At 32.9% G+C, this 16,527-nt stretch overlaps 1 protein-coding gene across 1 annotated transcript; it reads left to right on the top strand.

Annotated features, from left to right (window-relative positions):
• The first annotated feature begins 5,995 nt into the window (after positions 1 to 5,995).
• LOC139493082 (uncharacterized) lies at positions 5,996 to 14,795 on the top strand. The gene is made up of 4 exons (XM_071281226.1): positions 5,996 to 6,122; positions 8,723 to 9,251; positions 10,990 to 11,214; positions 11,941 to 14,795. The coding sequence occupies exons 2-4, from the start codon at positions 8,738 to 8,740 to the stop codon at positions 13,167 to 13,169; spliced, it is 1,968 nt and encodes a 655-aa protein (XP_071137327.1). The 5' UTR covers positions 5,996 to 6,122; positions 8,723 to 8,737; the 3' UTR covers positions 13,170 to 14,795.
• The last annotated feature ends 1,732 nt before the right edge of the window (positions 14,796 to 16,527 follow it).

Raw genomic sequence — 16,527 nt, 5'->3', positions numbered from 1 at the left:
GGCAATACTGGCACAGAGGCCAGGAAGAACTTAATAAATTGAGTGACACTGACTCTAAGCAACTTTGGCAAAAAATTGGCAAAATTGGCATTTGCAATGAGAGGCAATCGAACATACCTAATGAAATAGTACAAGATGATGGTTCAATAACAGACAATAGACAACTTTCGAGTTCGATGCATTTCCGTCAAAAACTCTGGTTTTAGTGAACGTCATTTGTGCGTTTAGGGGCGTCGTCACTTCCATTTCAATGTTGAGCGAGTGGTTGGAAAACTATAATTCTATATTGTACGAATTATTCAGCAAATTTAATTCTCAAAATTGACAATCAGCACTGCTGTCATTAGGGAATTGTAATTAAGTACCTACAGAACAACCATTATTTCTAGTTTATCCTGCACAATGACGATCACTAAGACGCTTGATGAACGTAAATAGTGCAGGGATACAGGCGATCCCCTCTATCTGGTTAATGACGTCATAAAGGCGCGCATAATTGACGAGTTTTTGCCGGTGACGAATGAACTCGAAAGTGTCTATTTAGATATAGTGTTAGATAAATCGAAGAACTGTTTTCATAATTTACTTAACCAAAATGTGCTTTTGAATGTAGATAATAATTGTAATAAGATTGAAAATTTTGAAATAAGAGAAAATATTGTATGTAATCAACTTGATGAAGAAATTTCAATCAGTGAGGTGTTTAAAGTCGTAATGAAGGCAAAGACTGGTAAAAGCCCTTGTATTTACCTTATTCAGGCAGAATTATGTCAAAATAACATTGTTATGTGTATTACACAAGCTTTTTAATTTATGTTTTAAGAAGTATGTGGAATAAAGAAATTATAACACCAATACCAAAATGCTCAACCTCAGATTCAAGAGACTCAGACCCATTATCTTACAGGGATCGGTATGACTTTGGCTCCAGTATTGTAATATTTTAAATGATAGATTAATTTATTGGTTAGATGAAAGGTATGTAATCAAAGATGAGCAAAATGGTTTTGTAAAAGGGAAAAGTACAAATGATCATGTTAGTACAATAACTCACAGGCACTTGTCTCAGAAAAAGTTTCCTATATACCTGAATGTTATATTAAGGTATATTTATAGATTTTAAAAAAGCATATGACTCAATAAATAGAGTATTGTTGATTAACAAATTAGAAAATTTGGAATTAGTTCAAAATTTATGTATACCCTTAAAGGGCTTTATTCAAATGTAACATGCAGTGTACGCCTTAACGGTTTTATGACTGAATGTTTTAATGTAGATACTGGTTTAAAGCAAAGTTGTATATTATCGTCTGTTATGTTTAATATTTATATAAACACTCTTATTGATGATTTAAATGCTCTAGATATTGGTATAAATATTGATGATGAAAAAAATAGCAATTTTATAGTATGCTGATGATATGGTATTAATGGCGGAAAATGAAAAAGATTTACAGAAAATGTTAGATATTCTTAACAATTGGTGTATTACTAATGGACTTAATGTCAATATTAATAAGGCCAAAATTATGCATTGTAGAAATCCTAGAACTGAATGTAATTTTATAATAGGTACCAATACAATGGAATGTGTTAGTAACTATCAATATCTGGGATTGTTATTAGCAGAATTTTAGATTATCAATTAATGGCTAAGGCAGTAGCCAAATCAGCAAGTGGAGCTTTGGGTTTATTAATTGTAAAAAGTAAAACATATTGTGGTTTCCAACACGATATATTTTCTAAATTATACAACAATGGTCTTGTCAGTTCAGTGGCGGATCCAGAAATTTTCATAAGTGGGGGCTCACTGGCTGCCTAAGAGGGGGCCCGATCTCGTCACGCTTCAGTGATTCCCTATATAACCTGCCCCCCTAAATCCGCCTCTGCCAGTTATTGATGTTGTGTCGTGTATTTGGGGTACACGCGATTACTCGTGTATCAATGCTGTTCAAAAAAGAGCCATAAGATTTTTTTTATGGGTGTCGGTAAATATACTCCAAATGATGCCATACTTGGAGATATGGGTTGGAAACCGCCATCTGTGAAACAATGGACAAGTGTATTTAGACAAGTGGAAAAGATCATGTTCAAATATGATTCATGATAGAATAAATTTTAATGTTTTCAAATGGTCAATTAAAAAAGCTAGAGTTGAATTAAGAATTGGAGCTATAGAGTTGTAGAAATGTTTAAAAGTCATAATTTTGATAAGTATTGTAACTATGAAACTAATGTGTTAAATAAGAGTATTATTGTACAATTAGAAAAGATAATGTTTGATAAATATAAAATAGAATGTGGAGTAAAAGAGTATCTGCGTATGCTCAAGGTAATAAATTAAGAACTTATAAGTTATTTAAATATGATTATTGTACTGAACCTTACTTAAAATGTAAAATGCCACTTAAGTTCTTTTGCTAAATTTAGATGTGGAGTCGCTCCCCTTAGAATAGAAACGGGTAGATATGAAAGAAAAGAAATACACGAAATAACATGTTTTTATTGTAATAATAGTTTTGAAGATGAACAACATGTTTTATTGAAATGTCCACTATATGAAGATCTTAGACATATGTTGTTTTATGAAGTTGCAAATTTTAATGTGGATTTTAACTTTTTATCAGATAATGAAAAGTTATTTTTTTATTCAATAATGATAAAGTTTTAGAAAGTGTCGCTAGAACCTGCAATAGCATTTTAATCAGAAGAAATGTTTTTTTTTATATAATTGATTACTAGTATGCTGTATTTTAATGATATTCACAAGCAAATATAAATATATATTATATATATATATTATATTAAAACAATTAGATCATTGTACATATATATATATATAAAACGTCTGAATAATTGTTATGTACACTCTTTAGGCGTTTATATTATATATAAATATATATATATATATATGTACAATGATCTAATTGTTTTAATAGTATTGATTGTACAATCACTCATAAATCTTTTAAGAATGGCACATACAATGTGAATTTAAAGTTTGTTGTTATACAAGTATGTTTTATGTACTTGTATGAATATTTTATTGTGTAAATATATGTTTTATGTACTTGTATGAATATTTTATTGTGTAAATATATGTAATTGTGTGTGGTGAGACTTTAATAAAATATTGAATCTTGAATCTACAACTATTTATATTTGAATAATTCTTATATGATTTGCATATCAATAAACACTTGAATTGGATTGGTCAATTAGAAATTTTCTCTAAGTTTACACTTCGATAAACCATGTTTCCGAAACTACTTTTGTAATCTATTCATGCGCGATACACAAGCTTGCAGTGATCCCGGGATTTTCAGCAAATTGAGATTAAAAAACAATTGCATAACAGTTGTGACTATTCTAGTGCATATATAACAAAGAAAGAAATAAATTTATTGCACTAAAGCTTCGAAAATGTACCAAAATTAAATTTAATAAAATTCCGCGAAATTTCATGAAGCATTTGGCGAATTTACGTCATGGCAAAACACGACGTCATACGAATGGAATTTTTCAAGGGAAAGATTATTTCGTTACGTGTACGCTTCAAATTCGGATAAAATTTAATTAAAATGAAGTTTTTGAGGTAGGTGCTTTTTCATTTAAGATTCCGTTGTATTTATCGGACATTCAGTATGGTTTTTAGAAAGTCACCCACAGCCTACAAAATCTTCATTAACCCCCTCTTGGACCTTTTACAAAAAAATGGACTAGGATGTTACATTGGGTCAATTTACTGTGGGACTCCTACTGTCGCAGATGACATATGCCTAGCATCAAACTGCCCATATGAGCTACAAGCCATGTTAGACCTCCAGGAAAACTATGCACTGCAAGAAAACTACACTCTAAGTGAAACAAAATCTACAGTATTAGTAACTGGAAATCAGGACACGCATGAATTTTTACTCAACGGCTCACTGATTCAGCAGTCTGAAACTGCCACACATCTTGGAATAACCAGAGATAGCAAATCACGATTTGACTCAAGTACAGTGGTCCAGGAACGTATAAGCACTGCTCGTAGAGCAACCTATGCAATGATGGGAGCAGGATTGCACGGTATTAATGGTCTAAACCCATGTGTCTCAATACACTTAATTCGTATTTACATAATACCACGTTTGACATATGGACTGGAAGCCATACGACTAGCAGCAAAGGATCTTACTACCATCAATCAATATTATAAGCGGCTACTTAAACAGATACAGCACTTACCAGACAAGGCTGCCGATTCCGCTTGCTATTTGCTACTAGGTGAACCACCAATTAAAGCAGAGATACATAGGAGGATATTAACAACTTTTGGCAACATCATAAGAAATTTTGATTCTATAGAACATCAATTAGCATGGCGTCAACTAGCAACAAAATCAAAATCGTCAAATAGTTGGTTTATCATGGTGAAATCCATACTGGAACAATATGATCTACCCTCATGCTACGACCTTCTTCAAAACCCACCGGGAAAATTAACCTGGAAAGAACTTGTTAAACGAACTGTAAATAGTTATTGGGATAACAAACTGAAGTTAGAAGCTGCATCTAAATCCTCTCTGAAATATGTAGATATTGACCGCCTCTCAATTGGTAAGACACACCTGATATGGAGTAGTGCTGGACAAAACACTCATGCTATAACAAAAGCCTCTATAAAATGTAGGATGCTACTTGGAGTGTATACTCTACAAGCAAATAGACATAAGTTCAACCAATATGAAGTAGAACCGACATGTCCGCTCTGTAAGCAAGGTCCTGAAGACAGAACTCACTTTTTAGTTCAATACCAGCATCTTACTTCGATTAGACAACCCTTTATAGATGCCCTAAGCAAAGCTATCGAGGAAATGTCACCGGGATTATACCAACAAATAACATCAGAACCAAATCAGCTTACACAGATCATACTGGATTGTTCGTCTAGTCACCTAGTGCTACCTCAATTTTACAATAGACTGGAATGTATTAGTAGAGGATTATGTTATGCACTCCATATTGCACGTAGTACTGCTTTGGACATTCACTACAAGTAATGTGCTTGAATTACTTGCCTGCATACCATTGACATTTATCATAACTTTAAAATTATTGAGTGATTGAAACACAGTAGAAACCATCCCGCTCTTAGTGTATATAGACTTCTTCTTTTTAGTTTTGAGTAATTGTGGGACAGTGCATATATATATGTAGTGCTGAGTACTCAACACTACAGTTCTCCAAACAGTGGAGGAAAGATACACACAACAACGATGGCGGCGTACTCCTTAGTTACGACTTGCCATTGTGCTTTTGATCAGTCTGTGGTTAATATATATAGTAGCCATCAACAAAAAAATGTTTGGCTGAAGAATTATAAGGATTAAACACATTTTTTCTAGAGGTTATTGATGTGTAAACCGGGGCTCTTACTCACAAACTCAACATAAAAGTCCTTCGGACTTTTATTCAGTTTGTGAGTTAATCGCCCCGGTTTACACATCAATAACCTGTAGAAAAAATGTGTTTAATCCTATAATATAATATTAGTTGTCTCTGCTGTTTAGGCAGCAACCATTTGATTTTCGGGGGGGGGGGGGGGGGGGGGGCTATGTTTTTTTTTTTCTGGATAATTTTTTTTTCGCCTACGGCCAGTCGAAAACAATTTGTTTCTTTCAATTTTAGCATTACATATAGTGGCAGCTGAGGGTGAAACAAACAATTTTTTTTCTCAGAATCAAAAACAAATTATTTTTTTCTCCAAAAACTGGAAACAAACTTGTTTTCCAAAAAAAAACATAGCCCCTCCCACCAGAAAATCAAATGGTTGCTGCCTAATCTATAAACTATCATTTTTTTCATATACTCTATATAGACAAAATGTGAAACTTTATCTTCCTTGGACATTATTTTATAGGCGTCGACAAAAAAATAATCATGAAATATTGTCCACTGTGGGTCACTTTTTACATGATAATATGTTGGTTTACATACGGACCCAATATTCGGTGGTGGTAATAAGACGTATCGGTAAACTGTTTTTAGCGACACCACCGCTGTTTTGGGATCAAAGTTCATCTCACTGAATTGAGCTGTCTCTACTAATTTACTATCTAGTTATAATAGTATAAAGGGTAAGAATATATATATCAGACAAAGTTTTATTAAGATTTTTCTTATCTTTAGACATTTACTGAATAAGTTTGTCTAGTTTTAAACATGATAAAAACTAATATAAATTTATTTTTATGTAACACGACAAAGTTGGAACAGTGGAAAACAATTTGTTTTTATAGAAATGTGCATTATCAATGCTTGCAAATTTTTGTGGGGCTAATAATTTACAACTTTAGGCAGAGACAGGTGTAGCGTCTCTGGACAATAGGTAAGTTGTTAGATTGCCATGTTACTTTCACTGTTTGAGATAGATTAGATTTGAAATTAACTGTTATGCAAACTATTGGTCACCAAACATTAGTCCAAATAATTATGACCTCTGGCAAGGCTATTTTAATTTTTTTTCTGGGACACCTGTGTTGGAAGTGACACATTGGCGGATCCAAGGGGGGGTCTGGGGGTTGGAACCCCCCTTCTTTTTTTTTTCTTTCGATCAATGCGTTTGAATGGGGACATATAGATGGAACCCCCCCCCCCCCCTTTTTTTTAAATGGCTGGATCCGCGCCTGTGACAATGCCTACATTTTGGTCAAGTGGTGATGAAGTCACATGACAGATTTAACAAACAGTATCCTGGAACTGGGGTATTGGACAGATATAGTCCTTATTATTTGTAAAACTCGTAAGACTGCTGAAAGTGCAACAAAATGAAAAAAGAATTACTCATTTAATACTTAGAATAGACATACATGTGCAATGATATCCATTATTATATCGATATCTCTGCCATTCTTAAAAACTTGGGAGATAACAAGTGATGTAGACTAATAAAACAAGAGACAGAATTAGATTATTGAGTTGTATCAGTCACCAACACAGTGTATCATCAGTACAGCAGGGTACTAACCAAGTGGGCATGATCGATTTTGACCTCACCCGATAACGAAAGTTTTGTTCACATAATATCAATTTGTACCCCAATTTAAAGATAATTGTTGTTTTAAGAAATGATTTGGTCGTAGGTTGATGATTAGACATGTCTCATTATTTTCCCAAAATAAAAACGATTACTAAAAACATGTGCAAATACTTGTCAAAGAAGTTGGCACTCGTCTCATCCGATATAATTCTATATTCATTGCAACTCTTTTTCTGATAGAAGGCCACTGTGAGTTTGTAATAAATATAGTTGTATCAATAACTAGCATTGAAATCTTTCATGCATATGTTTTTTTCGATATTTTATTCCGAAAAAAAAAGCGTTGTGTATGGTGTTTAGCTGACCACATAAATCCTTCTGTACGGTGCAAGTTAAGTTGCTGTACACAATAAACAAAAACAAAATTTTCATACTCGTTTATTACCCAAAAAGTTTAAGGAATGAGTAATCACACGACACAGGTAGGTTTATGATTGGTAACTATTACTTTTGCATGTAAATGTCTCGACAATTGTATCGAAATCGAAAGTTAGTTTTGACATTCACAACTATTTGCGCATTTACAAGTTAATTGTTCTAATTACATGTAGAATATAAAAGTTGCCTTATAAATACATGAAATAGGAAAAAAATCGATGCGAAAATGATTTGGAACAGGAATTTCAGATGTTGAAAAATGTACACCGAATGTTGATAAAACAAAACAAAGATTTTCGTTACTGTGTCAATTCAAAATGGATCATGCCTGCTTGGTTAGTACCTACATCCGCTGTATGATGATACACAGAGACCAAGATCCAGAACACTAAGATAAGATAACTCTTATGTACTGGAACCAAGGGACAGCATGGACATTGGTCAGTCTATCACTAGCTATAGACTTAATGTTCTCATAGGAATAGCTAAAGCAAAAGAAAGGTTTTCATAATTTAATTAAGGATAACAATTTAGATGAATGAATTAATAAGTAATCAATGCAAAATAATGGTAATCTAATTAAAGTACAAGGTATCAAATCTAAATATCAAATCCAAAGTAAATCTATTTATCCTTACAATGTAAAATATAAAATAACTGCCAAAATTACTAAATAGTAGATTAAAAGATTCTCAAAATTATTTTCCAAAGTTAAGTTATGAGTTGGAGATAAATTTTGTCTCAACAGTGAACACTACACAGTCAACTGATAGACAGTCTTATAGGTCCAGTATATAACACAATGTATAATGACATGAGTAGAGAGAGATTATGCTTCCGATATTTCACAAGCTATTTATACTAAATCTAAAAATAAATCAATGTGTCTCGACATGTAAATTTATTACTCTCATTAATTAGTAAGAATAGACTTTGATTAACAAAGCCTAATCCAATCATACTATTAAATATAAAAGCCAAATAACACACCATGACATATAAGTATTTTTGCTCCTGTGACAGTGCCCAGCTGCTAATGTTAACACCTGAAAGTAAGAAACAAGAATGTATTCAGACAAACCTACAATGTAGATCATTTTTTAATAAAGTATAATAGATACATTGTATGAAAGTTCAGTGGAAACATTGGGTTATTTCCCTTTGTTCAGTTTAAAGAAATGAAATAGGAATTTTATACACAAGACATGTAACATCTACATGTACATCAAGATTCTAGAGAGTGAATTATTTGTATTTCAGAGCGAAATCATCACCATGTTGAGATCTAGGCAATTACGAAGTCTTGCCTCAGCCATGCGACAGTTATCAACCAGAGGCCAGCCTTCTGTTTTCCAGAACAAAATAAGCATTCCTCAATCATGTAATGTACAGAAAAGAATGATTGCTGTACAGCCAAATGAGCTTCGTAAGTCATGGCCAGCACCTGCTTTCAATCTGGACAAAATGACGGAACTACTTGATCACGATAACCATGAAATGCGCAAACAATTCCGCCAGTTTGTTAGTGATCCCATAATGATACCTAAGTACAACATTTCCTTAGCTGAGGAAAGAGAAGTAGCCTTACAGAGACTTAAACGTATATGTGATGCAGGTTTTTTATCAGTCCTTGATTTCAATGACAATCCATTACGAATATTTGCTGCCCATGAGTTAGCAGCCATCATTGACGCAGCTATGGCAACTAAGATGACAGTTCAGTTTAATTTGTTTGGTGGTACAGTTCTTAAACTTGGTACAGAAAGACATCACAAAAAATTGCTTAAAGGTAGGACAAATAAAAGAATGATTATGGTATACATTTTTTGTACATTAAGGGGGCTCTGGGGTATAAATCAATTTTTATTAGACCGCAAAAATTGAAAATGTTTTGGGGGCCAAAAAAGGGGCTTAAAACATGCATTTTTCTAGTTTCAGGACATTAAATTGTGTGTAAGGGTATGGATATCTCTGAAATTGTACTGCAATGTACCATAACTCTAAAGGAAGGCTGGGATTGAGTTTGGGGTAACTACTTCAAGGGGGGTAAAAAAAATTGGGGGGTGGGGTTTCTTTTCATAATTTGTTGTATTTTTTCTTTTAAAATTTTCCATTTTTTTACGCCCATTTACAGGATGTAAGGTATATCGTTGACCGTCTGTCTGTCAGTCCTTCCATAGTCAACATGTCAGACATTAATTCAAAAATGTTTTAACCTAGATGCATAAAATTTTGGTGAATTGTTTATATCTATTGACGTGAGCTCCCTTCTTTTCTTTTTTATTTTGGATTTACTGTTTCAGAGTTTTGAGGTTTTATTCATTATTCATGGTTCAGTATTCAAAGTTAAGATTTTGAGTTCTGGTCTTGTTTTCTAATACTATATGCAAAAGGTCAACTATATTTGGTGTATGAAAATATTTTATGATGTACATGTCAGTCTTGCAGGTTCAATGAGGTTTATTAATAATAATAATAATTCTTTATTTAAAGAGGGTTACACAGTTAGCTATAAAGCTAATCTTCCCTGAGGCCCTCATGAAATACAATGACATATAACAAACAATTACAAAATATCAAACAAACACACATACATGAATAATGCAATAAAAAATTGTTATGAAATATTCAATTAGTTACAAATTCATATATGACATATAGTATTGCCATCAACAATATCATAAGTTTGAGTAAGTGTGAGAAAATTATTATGCATATAAAATCGCACAGCTTCTTAACGTTCCAACAAGTAATTTTTTAAATCTTTTTTGAATGAGCTTGTACTTGAGGTTGATTTTTTCAGGGATATTGGTAAGTTATTCCATAAAATAGATCCTGAATATATAAACAATGATCAATGTGGAGCCCAATTTAAAGATAATTGTTGTTTTAAGAAATGATTTGGTCGTAGTTTGATGATTAGACATGTCTCATTATTTTCCCAAAACAAAAACGATTACTAAAAACATGTGCAAATACTTGTCATAGAAGTTGGCACTCGTCTCATCCATGGTTCATTAGTCAATGCTTAGTTTTCTTTGTTAAATCTGTTTCTTAGAAACTAAAAGCCATTTATAGGTCAACTATATTTACAGAAATGAAAGATAGTAAGGTTTACATTTATTTCTTGTTTGGTTTATATGACCTTGACCTCATTTTCTTGGATCATGTTAAGTTTAGGTGATAGTTGTAGTAATTCTTTATATTTAAGACTATCAACATAATATCAATGGTTAGTAAAGAAGGCTAGACATTTCAGCGTGTGCACTCTTGTATTTACATTGTAGGACTATCAACATAATATCAATGATTAGTAAAGAAAGCTAGAAATTTCAGCGTGTGCTCTCTTGTTTTTACATTGTAGGACTATCAACATAATATCAATGATTAGTAAAGAAAGCTAGAAATTTCAGCGTGTGCACTCTTGTTTTTACATTGTAGGACTATCTTGTATAACAGTTTGATTGTTATTTTTAGTTATTAACACACTAGATGACACTTGTTTTATGGTTTAATATATTTTTTAGGTATTGACACCCTAGATGATATTGGTTGTTTTGGTCTGACTGAACTTGGCTATGGAAACAATGCAGTTGAAATGGAGACTACAGCTACTTATGATAAAGCTACAAAGGAATTGATTGTCAACACTCCAACAACTGTAGCACAGAAGTACTGGATCACCAATGGGGCTGTACATGCTAAACATATTGTTGTCTTTGCTCAATTGATGATGGAGGGAGTTAACCAAGGTTTGTTTATAATTTACTCTAAGCATGAAGATTATATATGTAACAGACTTTGTCTGATATGGTACAACTGAAATCCTAATATTAACTGGTCTAATAATTGTCATATATATGTCAAGACCAAAGTATCTAAACTTTTTTGAGAATTTATAAAAAATTTAGTTTCAAATGCAGATCCTTTATTGTCTTTGTATCCTGTGACGAAACATATCAACTGAAGGTCATTTACATATCAACTGAAGGTCATTTACATATCAAATGAAGGTCATTTACATATCAAATGAAGGTCATTTGATTTTCAAAATAGCTTTTGTTGTTGAAATGTAGACTTTAAAGTACTAGGGAAAAGTTATAATTATATTGATGTTTTGGCCTTCCATTTTTGAACCCTACAAATTGTTTTTTCTTTACTTGTTCCTGTTTGGGGGTACAATGTATTTGGAAATATCATTTTTATGCATATACTGCTTTGCTGTCAATGTGACAGCCTCTTGTTTAACTTTTGTTTTAAAAAACTATGAAAGAAACTTAAAAACACTTATGCATAGTAGATCCAGGTAATCAACATAGGACTTTTTAGTTTTCTATGCCACACAACAAATGTTCTAGTGAGGCCCTTGTTGACATGTCAGTTTTCTAGTTATATTCTGGAATAACTTCATGAAAAGTTTATTATATTGTATTCTGGCACTTAAACTCAAAACTCAAACAATAACCATATTATTTCAGGTATTCATGGTGTATTGGTGAGAATCAGAGATGATGATCTTAAAGTGATGCCTGGAGTCAGAGTGGAGGACATGGGATATAAAATGGGATTGAACGGTGTAGACAATGCCAAACTATTCTTTGACAATGTACGTGTCCCAAAAGAGAACCTTCTAAATAAGTACTCTGATATTGATGAAGAAGGGAACTTCAGTAGTAGTATTAAGGGTGAGCGTGCTCGATTCCTGACAGTGGCTGATCAGCTGTTGTCGGGACGTATTTGTATTGCAAGTATGTCCATGGGAGTGGCCAAAGCTTCCATGGCTATCGCCTTAAGATATGCTGCCTCCAGGTTAACTGTGGGTAAGACTGGTAAATCTGATACACCCATTCTCCTGTATCAACTTCAGCAACGTGCCTTGCTTCCACTGTTGGCTCGTACTTATGCTATGAACTTTGGTCTTGACTATGTCAAAGATCGCTGGGCTTTCCAGAAAGAAGATGGTTCTGAACATGCAGAAGCAGTTACAATTTGTTGTGTGATTAAACCTCTAGCTTCATGGCATGTAGAGGAGTGTGCATCTACAGCCCGAGAGAGATGTGGTGGTCAGGGGTACCTGTCCTGTAATAGGTTTGGTCCATTCATTGGTCTGGCTCATGCTGCCATGACAGCTGAGGGGGACAATAGTGTACTGATGCAGAAGGTGGCTAAAGAGAGACTTGGTATGTTCAGGCCACACAAAGTGGATAAAAGTCAATCAGAAGATCTATCTAGCACCAGCTACTTACATCAACTTCTTCTAAAACGTGAAAACTCGTTGTTTATCAGTCTGGGCAAGAAAATGCAAGCTGCAGGAAAAGAGAAACTGTTTGACACTTGGATGTATCAAGAGAGCGACCTTGTTCAAGCAGCTGCTAAAAGTTTTGGTGAGAGGTTAATCAGCGAGAGATTTGCAGCAGTAATTGAGCAGGCAGACTCTTCTTTGAAACCAGTTCTGAGCACATTGTATGATTTATATCTAGTAGATGCAGTTGAGAAAGACCTGTCATGGTTTGTTATATCTAAGACAATGTCAATAGAAGCAGGTGGTAAAGTGAGTGAAAGAGCTGCCGACTTATGTCGGGAGATATCTCCTCAGTCCTTAGCTCTCTGTCAGGCATTCGACATCACAGATACCATGTTGTCAGCACCCATTGCTTTAGACTGGGTAGACTTCAATGTGGGAGACAATCAAGGGGAAGTTCAGTAGACTGTGGCAGTAGATTTACTGCTGTATATCTATGAAGGGGACGTTCAGACGGCTGTGTTACTACATCAGTAGATATACTGCTATACATCTATGTACTAATGTATAATTTATTGTGATTTCAAAGTTATTAATTGATTGACCAAACTCAAATTAACAGCATTCAATTAAAAAACCAATATAAGGGCCAGTATTGCATAGGGTTAGTTTGAGACATTTGAATGAAGATTCATTGAATTCCAATTAGAAAAGGGAAATTTCTTTATAAACTTTTTAAAAATTTGGAACCTGAACTTCAAGAAAATTTGTTACATGTTTTTATTTTAATCCTTTCATTTGCATTTGAGAGAGTGTTTTTAGTGTTTTAAATTTTGAATGAGAATTAAATGTGAGTCAAATATCAGTATTCAGACTATGTGACTGATACAATTAGACTGAGTTGTTCTGACTCTTGGAATAGTTATCACTGTAAAAATATTTTCATAAGTGTTAATACTTATTCCTAATATAAGTCAAAATTTTATAGATAAATGCAATTGAACAATTGTTTTGTCTATAGTTTGGTACCATTTATAATATTATGCATTCAAATGGTTAAAACTATGTAATTAGTATTTTTTAGCATTAGAATAGTGAAAAATATAATGTATTTTAATATATTTTCTCTTTGATGGTTTTACAATTGAGTGACTTTGCTGAGAGTTCAACCATCAAACTTATAATCAGATTATTGATTGTGACAAATATTAGTCATAATGACTGTTATCTCTTAATAGAGAGGTTAAACCTTTAATTATTTGTTTGTCAAGTGTATTCAAATTAATTGTGATAATTTATGTCATTTGGGCATATAAAACGTATAAAAAAAATAACATTATTGCTGTTTTTCTCAAATTTTGGTCTAGATCTTCTTTAGTAGAAAGAGGATTTATTACACCATGAGCCTATGTCATTGATGTTGTCTAGGGAAAAAAAAGGTTTATCAATGTTCTGTTGAACTTCAGGATGTTTCTCTTCTACATTTCAACTCAGGCCTGTAACCCACTTAAAATTTTTTATGCTGAGAAACATACTCAGCTCTGCTTTGAAAAACCATGGATAATTTATAAATATAGAACAAAATATATATATATACATGTAGAACCAGTGTCTTGGTGTTTTGCTAGAAGAGATGTTGTTGAGTATTTATTATTGTCTGTATAAAATGTCAAGTAGACTACACAAAAATCAGAGTAATGAAGCCGATGGGAAAACTTACATGACATGACTTTTTGTTTATAATAAAACTTGTCAATTAATTGTGTTTAAAACATCACATACAAGCCACAAGTTTAACTTAAATACAATTATGAACAAATAAAAATTAATTGATTCCACAATTGTAGTACATGTATTAATTGAGTTAAATATTCCAATACAAAAAAAAAATATATTTACTGAAGTTCTGAAAGAAATATCTTAATATATTAAGATTTATATAAAAAAAAAGAATGACTCTGCGTATATCTGAGTTGCAAGGGTTTTGTGTTCTAAAGTCTTTATCATTACATAGTTACTGTTATCATATATTTTTTCACATAAATTTGGAGAACCACATGAAATTTAGAGAACTAATAAATGGAGTTATCTTCTTTTCTGTTATTTGGTTAATAGTAAAGGTCGCCATAAGCCTGTTCTTTGTTTATTTGGTTAATAGTAAAGGTCGCCATTAGCCTGTTCTTTGTTTATTTGGTTAATAGTAAAGGTCGCCATAAGCCTGTTCTTTGTTTATTTGGTTAATAGTAAAGGTCGCCATTAGCCTGTTCTTTGTTTATTTGGTTAATAGTAAAGGTCGCCATTAGCCTGTTCTTTGTTTATTTGGTTAATAGTAAAGGTCACCATAAGCCTGTTCTTTGTTTATTTGGTTAATAGTAAAGGTCGCCATTAGCCTGTTCTTTGTTTATTTGGTTAATAGTAAAGGTGGCCATAAGCCTGTTCTTTGTTTATTTTGTTAATAGTAATGGTCGCCATTAGCCTGTTCTTTGTTTATTTGGTTAATAGTAAAGGTCACCATAAGCCTGTTCTTTGTTTATTTGGTTAATAGTAAAGGTCGCCATTAGCCTGTTCTTTATTTATATTTGGTTAAAAGTAAAGGTCACCATAAGCCTGTTCTTTGTTTATTTGGTTAATAGTAAAGGTCGCGTTAAGCCTGTTCTTTGTTTATTTGGTTAATAGTAAAGGTCACCATAAGCCTGTTCTTTGTTTATTTGGTTAATAGTAAAGGTCGCGTTAAGCCTGTTCTTTGTTTATTTGGTTAATAGTAAAGGTCGCCATAAGCCTGTTCTTTGTTTATTTGGTTAATAGTAAAGGTCGCTTTAAGCCTGTACTATGTTTATTTGGTTAATAGTAAAGGTCGCCATTAGCCTGTTCTTTGTTTATTTGGTTAATAGTAAAGGTCACCATAAGCCTGTTCTTTGTTTATTTGGTTAATAGTAAAGGTCGCCATAAGCCTGTTCTATGTTAATTTGGTTAATAGTAAAGGTCGCCATTAGCCTGTTCTTTGTTTATTTGGTTAATAGTAAAGGTCACCATAAGCCTGTTCTTTATTATTTGGTTAATAGTTAAGTTCGCCATTAGCCTGTTCTTTGTTTATTTGGTTAATAGTAAAGGTCACCATAAGCCTGTTCTTTGTTTATTTGGTTAATAGTAAAGGTCGCCATTAGCCTGTTCTTTGTTTATTTGGTTAATAGTAAAGGTGGCCATAAGCCTGTTCTTTGTTTATTTTGTTAATAGTAATGGTCGCCATTAGCCTGTTCTTTGTTTATTTGGTTAATAGTAAAGGTCACCATAAGCCTGTTCTTTGTTTATTTGGTTAATAGTAAAGGTCGCCATTAGCCTGTTCTTTATTTATATTTGGTTAATAGTAAAGGTCACCATAAGCCTGTTCTTTGTTTATTTGGTTAATAGTAAAGGTCGCGTTAAGCCTGTTCTTTGTTTATTTGGTTAATAGTAAAGGTCGCCATAAGCCTGTTCTTTGTTTATTTGATTAATAGTAAAGGTCGCTTTAAGCCTGTACTATGTTTATTTGGTTAATAGTAAAGGTCGCCATTAGCCTGTTCTTTGTTTATTTGGTTAATAGTAAAGGTCACCATAAGCCTGTTCTTTGTTTATTTGGTTAATAGTAAAGGTCACAATTAGCCTGTTCTTTGTTTATTTGGTTAATAGTAAAGGTCACCATAAGCCTGTTCTTTGTTTATTTGGTTAATAGTAAAGGTCGCCATTAGCCTGTTCTTTGTTTATTTGGTTAATAGTAAAGGTCGCCATTAGCCTGTTCTTTGTTTATTTGGTTAATAGTAAAGGTCGTCATTAGCCTGTTCTTTGT

Source organism: Mytilus edulis, chromosome 10 (genome assembly GCF_963676685.1).
Source record: "Mytilus edulis chromosome 10, xbMytEdul2.2, whole genome shotgun sequence".
NCBI classification, from domain to species: domain Eukaryota; kingdom Metazoa; phylum Mollusca; class Bivalvia; order Mytilida; family Mytilidae; genus Mytilus; species Mytilus edulis.
This window is presented reverse-complemented; position numbering and strand designations above follow the sequence as displayed.